Here is a 16,060-nt window from a genome sequence, read left to right as displayed (position 1 = left end):
GAGGGCGCATTCTAGCCTGAGGTTTCCCACCTGGCTGTCTCCTGTCACAGATTTTCACTTAGGTGTGGTGTGCACTCTAGAGGGGGAGGCTTTCCACCTTTACTTAAACACATATAACAATAAATCAATCTTAGAAAAAGAGAAATTTGGTTCTTTTAGGGAACATAAACACGATCAAAATTCCACCTGACATTTAAAAGATGCCTCTCATTATGTTTCTGTTGTATTACTGTTTAAAGAGAAAGAACTTTGACGAACATGTTTTTTATTGAAGAGTTTTATTCTGTCTCAGAATAAAAACCTTGCTTTAATATTGTAAGGTGCACTGCAGGTATGCCATGCTGCCAGTTATTATTGGGGCACCAAATGCCCTAGTCAAGTTGACCCAGAGGGCTTGGAAAATGCGTGAATTCATACTTTCAGAGCATGTAGAACTGGTATTTACAGTTTTTCTTCTTGAAATCAGCCCAGGACATCTCAGTCTACACAGGAATAGCCATAGCACTTGCTCTGATGTTCAAAATGGCTCAGAAATGTGTCGAATATCATGATTTATGGGTCCTCTGAAAGGTTTTGTTAACATGCAAGCAAACAGTATTAAACAATATTATCTAAATTATGGCTGCGAAGTACTCAAACTTAATAATGAAACCAAATTACAAAACATTTTCTTGTAGAGCTATACAAAAGATATAAAATTAAAATTAAAAATATCAGCCATCCTTAAATATTCCAATTCTCTCACAGTGCAGCTTTCCATATCTTTATCACTACTGAATAGTTTAAGGAGAAAGTTAACAAAAATCAAGAGATAAAAATATTTAAATCTTTGGATCCCTTTATTCCATGGCCTTCACAAAAACACAAAAGTGGCCAGACTTTTTATTTTCACTACAGCTTAAAATATCAAAAAGATTTACTAGTAATTTATAATTAGCAATGAACTCTGTACTGAGTTACCTGTGGGTCACAGGCCCAAAGACCAGTGCTATGATATCATAGGTTGCCAAAATGATTTCTAACACTCTGAATCCTCCTGAAATATAATGGAATGAGTCAACTTATATCACTACAAAATTCCAGGCATATCAGGAAGAACAGGTTAACTGATGCCTAGTTTTACTGTCTTAAAAGGGGGGGGGGTAACTTATTTGAAAATACAGCTAAGTACATTCTTATCTATGATTATTTACATTTTTATACTGAAAATATTTATTATTTGGACAAATCCTGTGATGTGCCATATACTACAAAATGAAGTTCTTATAACGAGCACAAGTAATTTAACCTTTTTAGATAACAAAAGAATGTATCAAATCTTCAGCTGTGTTCCAAACATTAAAAAACAAAATAAAACTAAAAATCTGAATCCTGGAAAGCTATGAATAAAAGACCCACCCATAGCTCTGCTCCTCGGCACATCAACGTCTGCAAGGACACAGTATGTTTGCTGACTTTAAAATGTTTATTCTTTAAAAAATTAGTTGCTTTTTATACAGCTATACAAAGTTCTTAATGTTTCTTTGGCAATGGAATATAATGGAATTTTACAACTATATAAAAAAGTTACCTTTGCCTAAGAAACAGTATTTACTGTGTATACATAGTTGACTGACAAAATTCTCTACCATCCAGCACCCTAACTAACGAAATAAGCTACCTCAAAAGGGATATTACAGGATTTCCAAAAAGAAAGGGTGAAAGACACACACACACACACACACACACACACACACACACACACACACACAACCTTCTGTGGCTCAAAACACAGTATCACGGCCCTATCTGCAGGCAACTTGCAATAATTGCCAAATACAATTTAGTGATAAGAAAAATCCTTTCAGTGATGAAAAAATACTTATAAGTCTCATTGAAGTACTTACTGCTTTACTTTAACTATACATAAGAAATTACTTAACCTTCTGCTATTCCAAATATATTTAATGCTCATTTTTGAAGATGAGCCATCCCCCCCACCCCCAAAGTAACTGCATCGTATCTTTGAAATTAAGCAGAAAAACAAACAAACAAAGAAACCCAGTGCTGGTGACAAATATACAGCGAATTCACTTCTTCATTCTTGGTAAAGACTGAAACCAATTCTCAGGACCATGAAGAGCTAGAAATTCACCTATTTTCAAAGACTTGTTTGTAGACTACGCAGCAACTTTGTTGTCTTTCTAAAAAGGAAAAAAAAATTAGTTCATGTTTCAAATTATTAGTTAATAAGTACTTCTAATTTGCTTAAGTATATTTTCCATCACATTTAAATATATCCTCCTTTTACTTTCATGTACAAATCTGTACCACTGATTTCTAGGAAACACTTTTTACAACTTCCGCACCCAGCAGGAGCTCATTATTTGTTAACTGCATTTTTCTAGTTAGTAGAGTTTAAAGCAGTGGTGCTGTGGGCTGGTCCCAGCAAGAACGTACCCCTCTCCCCAAGATATAGGCGAACCTCACTATCTTTGATTGCCATCCTAATAATCTTCAAGAACAATAATAGAACTTCATCAAACCTTCAACATACTAAAACTCATTAAATACAACCAACAACATACTTTGGAAGATTAATTAAAAATGCCTAAGTCTTTGATGTCTTTACTAAGTAATAAAGAATCTAGACAATAAAATAACATTTTTCTCCAAAGTTTTATGCGAGGAGAAAGCATGGTTTAGAAATTCATTTTAAAGGATAACTTTTAAATTTAAAATAAGTTCTGAAAATCACAGAGGTGACTGGGAAATTTTAAAACGTAACGAGGGAGAAAGCAGTAAAACATCTCCAGGAGTCTCTAACGTTGCCGTGAGACTAATCATCAGCCAAAGGCCTGTACCCAGCATCAGGGGGCCAGGGGATTCTATCTTCCTCAGGACTAGCTGTGACCACACCCGACTTTTCCTGCTGATTCTCACCCTGTTAGAAACACACATTTCCTATGTTAAAGACTGCACTTCATCTGTGCATACAACACCAAACCAGTCATACGATGTTATGAAGTTGGAATACACATGGCCTGGTGTCAGTTGGTGCTGAAAGAATGAAGCCGAAGATGACCCTGCTGTCCCCCACCAAAGCCAACCGGCACATGCCTTGATTTTTTTTTTTTTTTTTTTTTTTACCTTTCAGAAAGCTGTTCAATCAGTCCAGACCTTTTAGGGTCCAAAAGCTGTGGTTTTCTGAAAGGTTAAAAAAAAGGGGAAGGGGACAAGAAAGAGAGGGAGAGAGGAAAAGAGGGAGAGAAGGGAGGAGAAGGAAGGGGGAGACAGAGGTAGAGGGAAAGAGAAAAGAAAAGGGTGAAAAGGGGAGAGAGAGAACCATGCTGAGTCATTTCAGAAACCTCATTGTCTCTGGACCTCAGGGGAAACAGACTCAAACCGAGAGCAATCTGTTTCACCGACCCTGGCGGCTTAACATCTTAGCAGCAGCATATAAAATAGGAGCTGGCTGCCCTCTTATTATCCTGCCCTGATCTCCTCCCAGCCAAAAAAGAACGAACCATAGGACCAAACTCAACACAAGTTTATGATTCTAACATTGTCCTTAAGGAAAAGTGGTCTGCAAGTCAAAGAGAGTGAGTTTTGGCTTTATTAGCTTGTACCTAGATCAAGACAGTTAACTGCTCTGGGTCCTTGGTTTCCTAAGTATATACTGGGGGTAGGGTGGGATAGAGGTTCTAGTTTGGCTAATATTTTTAAAGAGTCCTAAAAATTAGCGATCATATCTTACCCATGTTTTCACTAAACAACCAGATTGCTGATGCTCACCCCAAAACTGGAATGAATCATGCCAATAGAGCATAGAGAACAAAGCCAACCATTACACGAAGGCTGCTGCAAATGCCACTGACATCCACCTCTGAGAAGTATGAGATGTTGTTTCAGAAATGAGTTTAACCCCTGAAAGTAAATCTCCTTTATGTAATAGTGATCACTCATTACTGCTACCTTTAAAGGTGTCAGATGGTATGATTTAGAAGGCACCGTCTCCTGAGAAGTTCAGGGCTCTCATGGCAAACAGAAGGGTCCTTCAACTTTGGAATGGACAATCAAGGGCTAGCCACACTGATGAACTTGTCCTCACTGAAGGCTAAAGTAGTGTATTCCTAATCAGCATGCTAAGCACTTACTGCAAGCCCGTATGGCTCCATGCTGAGCAAGGTGTTTCGGTGGAAAGTAGAATCTATCTATTCACTAATGCCAAGCAAGGGGCTCCCATCTAGCTGGTGATATAGAACAAAACACATGCAAAAGGGAAAATGAATGTATTTAAAATGTGTGATGAAAGCAGATACCACAGGAGGTAAGAAATAGAAGAAATCAGTGGAGGAAGGAAGAGAAGTTTCTGAGGACAGAGTAAATCCTGGGCAAGACTGTGACGGGTCAGTGAACGGGAGCCCGGCTGTGAGCTGTGTCTGACTTCCCACTGGACTACGACTATAAACACCCAGAAGGCTGGGGCTGCATCTGTTCTGCTCACCACCAATGTCAGAATCGTGCTTGGCATGTATGAAAAATGCACTATGTTTGGTCGATGAATGAGGTTAGAGTTGGAAGCAAGCACAGTGTGTATAAGAAGTGACTTGAGTCCACTTGCTTGAATCAGATAAGTGAAAGGGTGGTGAGAAACGGGGCTGGCTATATCAAGTCGGACCCTCATAGTAAGACGAGGAGGCAGTGCAATGTCATATTAGAACCTTTTAACCACCAGGGCAATGCCCAAGGGTCCAGTGAATCTATCACTCCTATAAACACCCAAGCAGAGGTTGGATTACCTGTTAGCGATACACTTGCAGATAAAGACTCATGCAGACAACCTCTACAATGCATTCTAATTCTGCAATATATGTGATAGGGGTTTCAAATAAAGGCCTAAAAAAACTGAACAGTGAGACATGGCTTCAAAAAAAAGTTTGGATTAATAAAGTGCATATAGTGGTTACTCAAAGATCAGGTAAAGTGAAGTAACAGTCTAGTCTTATACAGACAACACGACAGCTATTTTTTCAAATATCTGAAAAATTATGAAGAAGAGTATACATATTCTGTGTTTACAAAGGTAAACTAATAGCTTGAAAAAAAAATTTTCACTCAAATTGTGTGCATGTCTGTGAAATTCAAATAATCAGAGCACCCTGGGGATGGGATGCATGTTCTCAGGAAGAGTCCGCTCCCAGCCCCTGTGAGGGAGGCTACAGAAGAGGCTTCCAGCTTGGCCAGGAGGTCAGACCTCTCAGATGCCTTCCAACTCTTTCTTCCACCAATGTCAAAACTGAGCCTACGAGGTTTAATGACTCAACTGAGGTCATACTAGCAACAATTATTAAAATTCTCAGTGGGATCCAAGTCTAATTTAAATGTACTTTTTCTCAAACTGAGTTGACGCAATGTAATCTTCAACCAGTTGTCATAGGTTTTTCAACAGGTAGCTGATATGCCTGAAGTGAGGTAAGGGGAGGCTGAAGGTTTGAAGACCAATCAGTGGGCTCCTGTGGTAGTCAGCAGGGACATGTCAAAGGGAAGAATGTAGTGATGTGGAAATGGCCAGGATTACTGATACCCGCACTTCCCGGGAGACAGAAAGAATGGCATACCGTTAGCCAATGCAAACACGGGGAGGAGGCTGAGATAATGGGAAGGCAAGCAGATGATGAGGTCATTCTGAGGGAGGTTCAGTTGATCACAGGATACAATGCAGGTGAAGACAGAAATGCAGGTGGAAGCATACAAGGTCCAAGCTGAAAACTGACCAGAAACTATGAATTGATAAGCTCACAAAAGGAAGGGGGAAGGAGAGGGGAGAGGATGAAGAGGGGAAAGAGGGAGAGATAGGGGAAAGACGGAGAGATGGAGGAAGAGGAAGGGAGAGGGGGGAGAAGGAGAGAGAGAGAATGTGTGAGTGCACACAGGCAAGCTTGAGCATATGCAAGAGCGCAAACACGAGCATGAATGCTTGCAAGAAACTGAACATTCCAGGCAGAAGGAATGGGTAAAAAGGTCCTGAGATAGGAATAAGCTTGTTACTAAACAAGAGCAAGAGGCTCACATATCTGTGGCAGAGTGAATGAAGAAAAGAGTCCCATTGGCAAAAAACGCTTGAGACAGCACTAGACTTCTAACTTAGAGAAGCAGGCAGATCATGAGGTGCCTTATATATTTAAAAAAAAAAAAAAAAAAAAAAACTAGGAAGAAATACTCTAAGTTGGGTGGGTGGTCATCAGTGTCAAATATTGCAGAGGAGTTATGGGCAAATATTTGTGAAAGGCTACTGAATTCTGTAAACAAACAAACAAAAAAAATCAGTGGCAAGAGCAACAATAAGAGCAATAATAGTGAGAAGCAAAAGGCATTTTCTAGTTTCTAAGACTCAGTCTCCCAACCGGAATGGCGATTTTGCAAGTCAGAAGCCTGCAGCTCCATCAGACCACCATGGCTGGACAGTCTGAACTAATGACTTGAGGCTAATTTTTAGCAGTCTTGGCTGTGATGAGACAGTATCAAAGGCATCAAAATTAAGAGACCAGACCCAGAAGCCACTGACACTGACCCTTCAAGAGGAATCGCAACAGTGGCCAGTTTCAAATATTGGACAATGAAATTCCTGCCAGCAGATATTTTTGTTTCTAGGTGCCCTTTGCAATTCCAGGCAGACCTCTTTACAAGGGGATTTTGATCCTTTCTGTGACTATATACACCTTCCTCTCCACTTTCCCTGAAAATCAATAAACTAGGATACCGACACTGAGTTAATTTATAGACTCCTTTAAATAAATACATATAAACATACTATACAGAGCTATACAATTTTCTAGCAGCAGATCCCAAATGTCAACATATCTTGAGATTTTAAAGACCATGGCAAAATAAGAAAAACAGGGAAAATGTAGCTGAGTTTTCCACAAAACTAATTAAGAGCACTGACTCAGGAACAACTTGACTAGATTCAAGGCCCCACATCATCACTTACTAGCTGACCTAGGACAAGTTATTTAATATCTCGGGCGGCTGGTTAGCTCAGTTGGTTAGAGGCCAGTGCTCTTAACAAGCAGCTTGCCGGTTCGATCCCTGCATGGGCCACTGTGAGGGGTGCCTTCCACAACTAGAGTGAAACAACTACTTGACTTGGAGCTGATGGGTCCTGGAAAAACACACTTAGAAAAAAAAAAATCTCTATAGCTATTTCCTCATTTGTAAAATGGAGATTATAAAAAGAACCTACACTACAGAGTTGCTGTGAGGTTTAACTGAGTTAGCATGTGAAAAACATTTAGAATAATATCTAGTATACGCAAAATACTATATAAATGTTTGCTGCTATTAAATGTATAGGTTTGCTTTCCATTCTGAAGTATGTCCTTCTAAGACTCTTTTGGTGTTAAAGCATACTTTGTAATCTGAAATAAAGGTGGTATTATATAATTCTTTTTTTGGATAATGCTTTTAGTGATCCCCTCTGTCTCCAACAACAAAAAATTTTTTTAAAAGAAACAGAAAAATAAATAATCCTAAGTCAATCTCTAATAGTTTTGGGGAAAACTTTTACCAGTCCATGAAATCTAAAACCATGGTTCAATAATAAAAAGACAAAAAAAGAATATCTCATTTCTCTCTTTTAATTCCTCCAATTGAAAAGAAGATAGTTAAAAAAAAAAAATGGACTTATTAGCCAAGAAGTTACAACTCCTTAAAATTATATAAATATCCTAACCGGGTCAAAATGGAAGTTATACAAATGACCTAAAAATATTCACCCCAAATAGATAAAAGTAAAAACACTGTGACTTTCACTTGAAGGCATGCTGCCTGGTGTGCAGCTTGAGGAAAAGCACGCAATACTCACCCGATATTCAAAATCTGCAAACTCCCTGCCCCCACGGCCTCTGTATCCGCCCCGAAATCCCCGAGGGCTGGGAAAGGTGCCACCTCTGCCACCACCACGCCCTCGGCCACCACGGAAACCAAGACCTCTGCCTCTGTACCCGCCCCGGCCACGGTTTGGACGAAGTGGGATTCCAAATGTCTCAGCATTCAGTCTTCTTTCTTCAGCCCAGGTTGGTCTTCGTTCTCTGTTACGAGGACAAGTAATCGTCAGTAATCTACATTCAGTAATCTACATAGCAAAACTATGTAGCACTAATTCCCAAATTAAGACAAAGTAATTCCAAAAGATCAAATAAAAATAAGTACCTTATCTAATTCATCACATGCTGTCCATGGCAATATGTTCTATAATATTCTGTCAAACTTCATGTGAAAATGATTGGTATCAGATTCTTGCAAATATAGTTGATAAAACAAAGAAACACAGTAACAGCCCCAATATAATGGGGACTCAGATATAATGGGATTGGGAATGAACTCCGCCCTCCGCTCGGCCCCAGTGGAAGAGAAGGCAAAGTCAGGCAAGGAAACCCCGTCTCAGGAAACTGGGAGGCGAAAGGTAGGTCCCTGAGTTCCCAGCATGATCCCGGCCCAATTTCTGGACCTGATGCCTAAAGCACGTGTCTACATTGCTGCTGCTGCTGCTGCTACTGCGGCTGTCCTAGAGCCCAGACAACCCTCGTGCTCAGCATCCCCATCCAGGTTTAAATTGAAGTAGACAACTGCCACCAGGTGGCACTAAACTGCAGCCAGGAGGACAATTTGGACTGGGCAGCAGAAACCCAGGAACTCTGCAGTTTGCTACACCAGGTGGGTCCTTTAATTCACCTGACAATTTCTGGATCCACATTTACTTCAATGGGGCAGCATTTTACTGTATCAGCAAACTTCAAAGTGAGATTAGCACTCTTGGCCCTGCCTTTATTTGAACTATATTGTAGAGGGGTTAAAGTAAAAGATCTTATTTAGATGTTCAATGAATGCTTCTGTTTTAATCACTAATTTTCAAATGTGAATGCAGCCCTAAACCAAAGTGTGTGGTTATTTCTTCTTTTCAAGGAATCATATTTAAAATTTTAGCATAATTATTTTCTTTTAGCAAAATAAAACATTAAAATATTGCCATGACATATTTTTAAGTATTCATTAAACATGGTGAATTTATAAGAAATCATTTCACACTTCAACTTCCTAAGAGCTTAAGAGCAGCTTAAAAGACTGTACCTATTATCATCACAAGAAATATTATCAAAGAAGGATTTAGTTTTGTCATAATAGCAATTAGGTCCAAGTGGGTCTTCGTCATCAGCGTTTCCTTCACTGTTTTGGGTATCAACTCCTGAGTCTCCTTTATCGTCACCATTTACAGGTTTCTCCTGTTTCTCAAGTTTATCCTCTAATGAAAAACAAGCACATACCATAAAAGTCAAGACTTGTAGTAAACATTGATAATTCCCAAGTCAAGCGAAAGAATTTTCTGAGTAGCAAAATGAAAATTCACCTTTCAATTTGAGTTTATTATGAAATTCTCTGTCGATTTCCTCCTTGTTAAATTGTGCATTCGCACTTTCAAAGTCAAAGTCTTTCTCAAATTTCATAGGACCATCTCGTCGAATACCAAATCGTCCTCTGCCACCTCGATGACCCCCACGCCCTCTCCTTGGAGCTGAAGGAGCACCTGGAACTATGTTACAAAGAATAAGCTGATTTAGGACAGAACTATTATTGAGGTTTTTATATTAAATGGTCAACAGAAATGCTTACAAGTCTCTATACATTACTATATTTCTATTTTTTATATAAAAGAGAAATGAAGTTTCACTAACATTTAATATATAACAGACTAAGAATAGCATACATGAAATTTATAAACAGCACACATGGAAGTTGTATTTATGGGATCCACACTAATATATGTAACTGATAGAGTATACAACCAAACGATTTGGGGAGACTTCTGTACTAAATTACTGTATATTCCTTGAGGGCAGGGGTCTTGTATTGCATACATCCTTAATACCTACAAAGTGCCAAACACATAGTGGGTTCTCAAAATCTAGGAAGCCTTTCATGGAAAGGATCACAGGAACCGAGATTTATATTAAAAAAATTAAATGAACACCTATCAGAACAAACTGCAAGGTAGGAGGTGTTATTTCCACATCACAGATAACACAAGGTAAGAAGCACCACGTCTCAACCACTCCAACCACTTCCTGCTCCATTTCTGTGTCTCCCTCTAAATGGCTCCATATTATTCAAGTCTTCTTGTATCTATTCTTTCTCTACAATATATAATAGGATTTATAAAATATGATAAAGCAGTACCAAAGCAGCATAAATTATAGTGAAAATTTGAGAACCCAAATATCCAATGTGAAAGTAATAGCTAATAAAAAAATAAAAGAGGTACATTGAATAGTATTGGTGTGTGTTAACAAACACACAGAGCACAAAGTAGTATGAATTCAATGATTATAATTATGTATAATGTTTAACACATACTGACAAAGATCAGACGTGATTACAGAGTAACAGACAAGTTTTTGGTCACTCACAAATTTGGCAAAATGCCCAAGTCTGAGAAAACACAAAATTCCATAGCAGCATATCCAGACATTTATATCTATATAAGCAGGATGTTTAAAAATTTAAAACATTAAACTTTACTATTAAAAAGGTCTTGGCCACAGCAAGGAAGTACAGCACAATCTTCCTGTTTTTACAAAAAAAGAGCTTAAACATAGTCTATATCTGTAAAATCATTAAGGAAAAAATCTAAAATTTTCTGTTAGTGAACTTCTGAAGTATGAATTTTGAAGGGCAGTGAAAGGTACTTTTATTTATTATTTTATATGATTTTTAAATGATGGGAAGTATGGTAATTTTAAATTTTGAGACGGGTTCTTTTTCCAAATTAAAAGAAGTGAAAAAAATAAATCAAACCAGAAATTCTGTATTCTATGGCACACAGCACATACAAAAATGCATATAATGTATAGGACATTATATATAATGTAATGTATAATGTACAGGACAAATAAAGTATTTCTACATTTAAAATGTATCTAGTCTTCTAAAATTAAATGAAAGATCATTTTCCAATTATTATCTAAATAAGGTGATTACACATTGATTGCCTTTATTTTTTAATTTGGAAGGGTTTTAAATTGTAATTTATTCTCTACTGATAAATTAGAAAATATTAATAAAATAGATGAGTTTGGGATAAGTATTATAGATTACAAAACAGATAAAGTATACAATCTTATTGAATCAATAATCATGAAAGAAAGTTAAAGTTCTTAAACAATTACTTCAAAAAAAGGCTCAGGGCTTAAATAATTTTAATGAGAAAACTTCAAAATTTTAAGGTACAGATAATTCCATTCTTAGAAACATAGAAAACAATGAAAATTTTATAATGCTAACATGAAACTGACACAAAAACAAAGAAGTACAAAAAATAGTACAAAACAGGAAGACATACAGCTCTGTAAATATAAGTGTACAAATCCTACTAGCTGGTAACATTCAAAAATATATTAAAAGACAACTGCCTACCACCATGTAGGGTTTATTCCAAAAATGCAATGATTAAAAAGAACTTTAAAAATAATTAGTCACACATACACAAAACTGAAAGTACAGTACTGAGTGGTCCTTTTTGCCCACCACCTAGCTTCCCTTCCAAAGCTTACATTTTATTTAACTGCTGTACATTAGTAAAACCAAGAAATTGACACTAACACAAAATAATTAACTACACTAGAGATCTCATTCAGATTTCAATAGTTCTTGCCTGTACTCAGTGTTTGGTAGTCTTTATGTATAGTTCTATGACATTTTGCCACATATACAGAGGGTGCCAAAAAAACAGATAACACATTTTAAGAAAGGAAAAAATTACATCAAAATTATGCTGATTGTAACCACTTTGAGCACCTCTTGTAATTGCAGAAGTCAAATGTGACTTGTATTCGTCTTTTGTTATCTGTCTATACTGAGTATTATAATTTTAATTCAGTTTTTTCTTTTCCTAAAATGTGTATACATATTTTTGGCACCCTCTATAGATCCGCACAACTACCACCAAAAAATAAGATAAAAAAACTGTTCTGTTACCATAATGAAACTCTCCTGTGCTACTCCTTTATAGTCACCAACACTTGCCATTCATTTTTTATAGTAATTAATGTACCACACATTTCAAATGTTCTCTTTCTTGAGAAGCATAAAATATAGCTTTCAGATATAAGTAACTTACCTATCTGTCTCTTGCTATCATTTCTGAGTTGCTCATTTTCTGGTCTTGAAACTTTATGTACTTCAGCTATAGAAGATATACAAAGTGACAAATTAATTCAGGACATATAATCAAAAACTTCTGTGAAGTTAAAAATGAGAAAAAAAAATCCCAAAACAAATCCCCCAAAATCTATACCCCCACCACCATCACTACTTTGAGCCAAATTTGAAAGAATGAACATACTATCAAGTTCAGTTTAAACCTTCTAGGATCATTCAGATAAAATACCTTTTTAATGAAAATAAGGTGAATGGAAAATGTTGATGAGTCAATTAAGGAATAGTAAGTAGCTAAAGTTCTACCTCGCCTGTGCTCTTGATTCTCTATTGCTTTTTGGCTGGTAGATGGTAAAGGCCTGGTTGATACAGGGCTCCTTCTCCCAACAGGTGCTGGAGCAGGTAAGTGGGCCGAGGCGGTCTGTACTGCTTGTTCCATGGTTGGGCTTTTTCTCAAAGGGTCTAACTGAGGGCTTGAACGACCTAAAATGTAACCAAAAGATAAGAAACTACCCTATCCTTTGGGAATTTCAAAATAACCTAGACCCTAAAAAAAAAAAAGTCTAGCTTTATTTCTACCAATTTAAAATCCTTAGCACAAATTTGAATTCATCTACTTATTAGACCAGAATTTAAAACTGATTATCTTTACTGGGCTGGTCACTAGTTTAGTGAAATAAAATATAAAAACAAAACAAAAAACCCTAAACAAACAAAAAAAAACTGGAATTTTATCTTTATTTCTACCCAGTGAAATAAAGTTTAAAGTAAGTTTTTCAAAAATTACTGCTTGGTACAAGATTCTCCAGCAATATTATCAAAGATCATGCTGTAGGTCAGATGCAGGCTTTCCCCAACAACAACCATAATGTTCTACTGATACTTTAGCCATTATTTCCAGAGGCTTTAACTTTTTTCACATGGCTACTTTCTGAAGCTATGTCTAAAGTGATACCTTTATAGCTATAGATATTACCGCCACTAAATTTCTTTTATGAAGTAAAAACCTAGAAAGTTAGCTGCAGTTCTCTAATATCTTATGGGCTTGGGTAATTAAACATCAATACTAAAAGGCCAGCAACATAATAAACGCTTCAGATAGTTACACAGTAGTGATACTCATTCCTTGCCATTTGAAAAGTGTCTTGGCAAGTTTTTGCTCAATATAGGTTTTGTACTTACAAATTCCATTTTTCCTTTTATGAGGTCAGTGCCTGCTCATAGTATGTAACATTGTGTGCTCCCATCATACTTTTTGTCCCTATGTTTGTGGTAACTGTTCAAGGTGCTCTCATATCCCATGACATCACACCAAATCGTTTTGCTTAAAAAAATTTATGCTCATTTTATGTAAAAAAAAAAAATCCCAAATGTGCTGCAAATGTCACTATCCACCTGTGCACATCTGCACAGGCTCCAAACAACTGGTGATCTAGTAAGTGCTGACAAAGCATTGATTGTTGTGCACCAGATGCTTCAGGGACTGGTTATTAGTAAGACTCCCCAAGTTTATGGCTGTCTACAGTATGCAGTTGCATACCATTTCCAGCCATTAATCCCAAAGTTTATATTGATTATAATGGGAAATCACGGTGGTTTATGTAAGTTTTGGCCTGTGAGAAGACATTTTGCAATCACCACCTTATAAAAGGGATTTAATTTATAAAACAAATGCTAAGTTTTTTGAAAAGCTTATTGTTTAGTTAATTTTACAATACTATGAATACATTAAATGATCTTATAAGTTTATAAAACTTACTTCATTAGGCTTTCCTTTGAGAAAAGATCCCATGACTCCCAGGTATTACAGAACCACAAGTGATAGGGCAATTACAGCAAGTAAGAACTCATTGGTTGTGCACTTTAAAAACCTTTGTAATTAAAGTCTACTAGGCATGATGGCAATTTTATCATAAATAGGGAAATATAAATGATATTGGACATTAGGAATAAACACAAAAGCTTTTTCAACATAACAAAACACACCTCTTGACCCATCTTCATATTTTTATCACAGTTAAAAGAAAACTCTAGGTGTTTTAATTTTGTAAAATTCAGCAATTTTAGTTGGTGAAATTAAAATGCAGATCCCCAGGCCGCCTCTGCCATTGCTTTATATAAACATACCCCTTTCTTCTAATATATACTTAAAAATTTTTAAATTTATTTAAAATTTAGTTTAGTCCTAAGTATGAGGGGAGGAATCTAGTTATTTTCCCCAAATGATAAGGCAGTCATCTATCTCAACATCATTTACTGCATAGCTAGCCTTTCTCTAATTTAAAAATAATACCTTTATCATATACTAATTACTTATTTATACTTGGATGTTTCTGACTTTTGTTCTGTTCATCTCTAAACTTATTCCTGCACTGCTTTATTTTATGCATACTTTATTATTGAATACGTAAGCCTATCACATTACTTTTACTTTTAAAATGTCTAGCTATCCTTCCATGTTTATTTTTAATATAGTTTATATATCTGTTTTATTAAGTTCTTATACCATTCCATTGGGATTTATTGAAAGTACAGTAAATTTAATTAATATGAGAAGTAAAGCCTTGCCAGTACTTTATCTTTGTATCTAGCAATGTTTCTCTGATTATATTATCTTTTACAGCCTATTATTTTGTATTTTCATCATAGAGGTTGATCATAGTTCTTACTATGTATTTTACATATAATTTCTATTTTTCACTATTGTGAACATCTTCTTTTATCCCCATTATACAATTAGTGGGTTAGGTTTTAGAACAAATATTGATTTTTGTACGTTTACTTTACATATTATCTCTATCTAATTTAAGTCTCTTATTAGTTCTAGGTTTTTCAGTGAATTCTCAAGTCCAAACAGATTCACAGCATTGACAAATAATGCTAATTCTATTATCTATGGCTCTTATTTCTTTTTCAGGTGTTCCTAATTAAGCTAAAAATTCCAGAACAATGCTGAATAGCAATGATAAGAGGCATCCTTGTTTATGATTTTAATAAGAATTCTTCTGGCTTCCATATTAAGGTTAACATACTGATCGCGTTCCACATACTAGGCACTATGCTAAGGGCACTGCGTACATTTAAAAAATTAATCATCACAACAAGTCTGTGAGTTACCAATAAAGCCCTATTTTATAGTTTAGAAAACTAATGCTTTAAAAAGATGAAGTATTTTCTCTAAGAAAGAATTCTTTTAAAAAATTAAATAAAAACCCAATGCACATATACACTTAACCTAGAAAAAAAGTCTAGAACACAACAAAATATAAATATTTGTTATTTCTGGGTAGCGAGATTATTTATGCTTACTGTATTTCTAATTCATCTACAACAACAATCATTAGAATGTTAAAAAATTAAGTTATTTTAAATCAATATGAATAACAGTAACTACAACTATTTCAAAATAGCTGAAGTGAGATAGAATTATGTTTAGCATTAGCTTGATTGTACCCTCAATAGCTTTTAAAAACACTGTCCTGAGATTATAGCAACCTTCGGAAATGACTTCTCATTGTTGCATTTAAAAGTAAACATCCATATGAAGTAGTGAGCCAGTAACATTCACTTTGGCAGCAGATAAAAACAGATACGGGATCTTGGGACCACTGGAGGTTATTAAACTGGGTGGTGGAAAAATATAATTTAAAAAAATGAAACAGGACAGTTTAAGAAGCTTATTAAAATGTAGATCCCTAAACTCCAGGGATTCTGATGTAGCAGTTCTCAGGACCTACATTTTTAAGCGCTCTAGAGGATTCGGTTGTGGGTGGTCCAGACTGAGAACCACTGCTCTAGCTCCTGTGAGGATGCTAGGAAAGAAAGATGCAACAGCATAACGATAGTTTGTTTTTTCAGCTGCTATTTC

At 36.1% G+C, this 16,060-nt stretch overlaps 1 protein-coding gene across 3 annotated transcripts in view; it reads right to left on the bottom strand.

Moving 5' to 3' along the window:
- Positions 1-232: 232 nt before the first annotated feature.
- The window catches only part of LSM14A (LSM14A mRNA processing body assembly factor), a 49,599-nt gene continuing 33,771 nt past the window's right edge, over positions 233-16,060 (bottom strand). The window contains exons 5-11 of one of the 3 annotated variants that reach the window (XM_033127409.1): positions 12,499-12,675; positions 12,155-12,220; positions 9,389-9,571; positions 9,112-9,283; positions 7,847-8,072; positions 3,130-3,186; positions 1,447-2,183 (exon numbers count right to left, since the gene is read on the bottom strand). In XM_033127409.1, coding sequence (XP_032983300.1) covers positions 3,163-3,186; positions 7,847-8,072; positions 9,112-9,283; positions 9,389-9,571; positions 12,155-12,220; positions 12,499-12,675 — 848 coding nt within the window. In that variant the 3' untranslated portion in view covers positions 1,447-2,183; positions 3,130-3,162. Of the gene's footprint in view, positions 2,184-3,129; positions 3,187-7,846; positions 8,073-9,111; positions 9,284-9,388; positions 9,572-12,154; positions 12,221-12,498; positions 12,676-16,060 lie in introns of all 3 variants that reach the window. The other 2 variants (XM_033127408.1, XM_033127410.1) reach the window with 2 other exon arrangements.

This window comes from Rhinolophus ferrumequinum, chromosome 15 (assembly GCF_004115265.2).
Source record: "Rhinolophus ferrumequinum isolate MPI-CBG mRhiFer1 chromosome 15, mRhiFer1_v1.p, whole genome shotgun sequence".
Lineage (NCBI taxonomy): Eukaryota > Metazoa > Chordata > Mammalia > Chiroptera > Rhinolophidae > Rhinolophus > Rhinolophus ferrumequinum.
The sequence above is the reverse complement of the archived record's forward strand: the minus strand, read 5'-3'. Positions and strand labels throughout refer to the sequence as shown.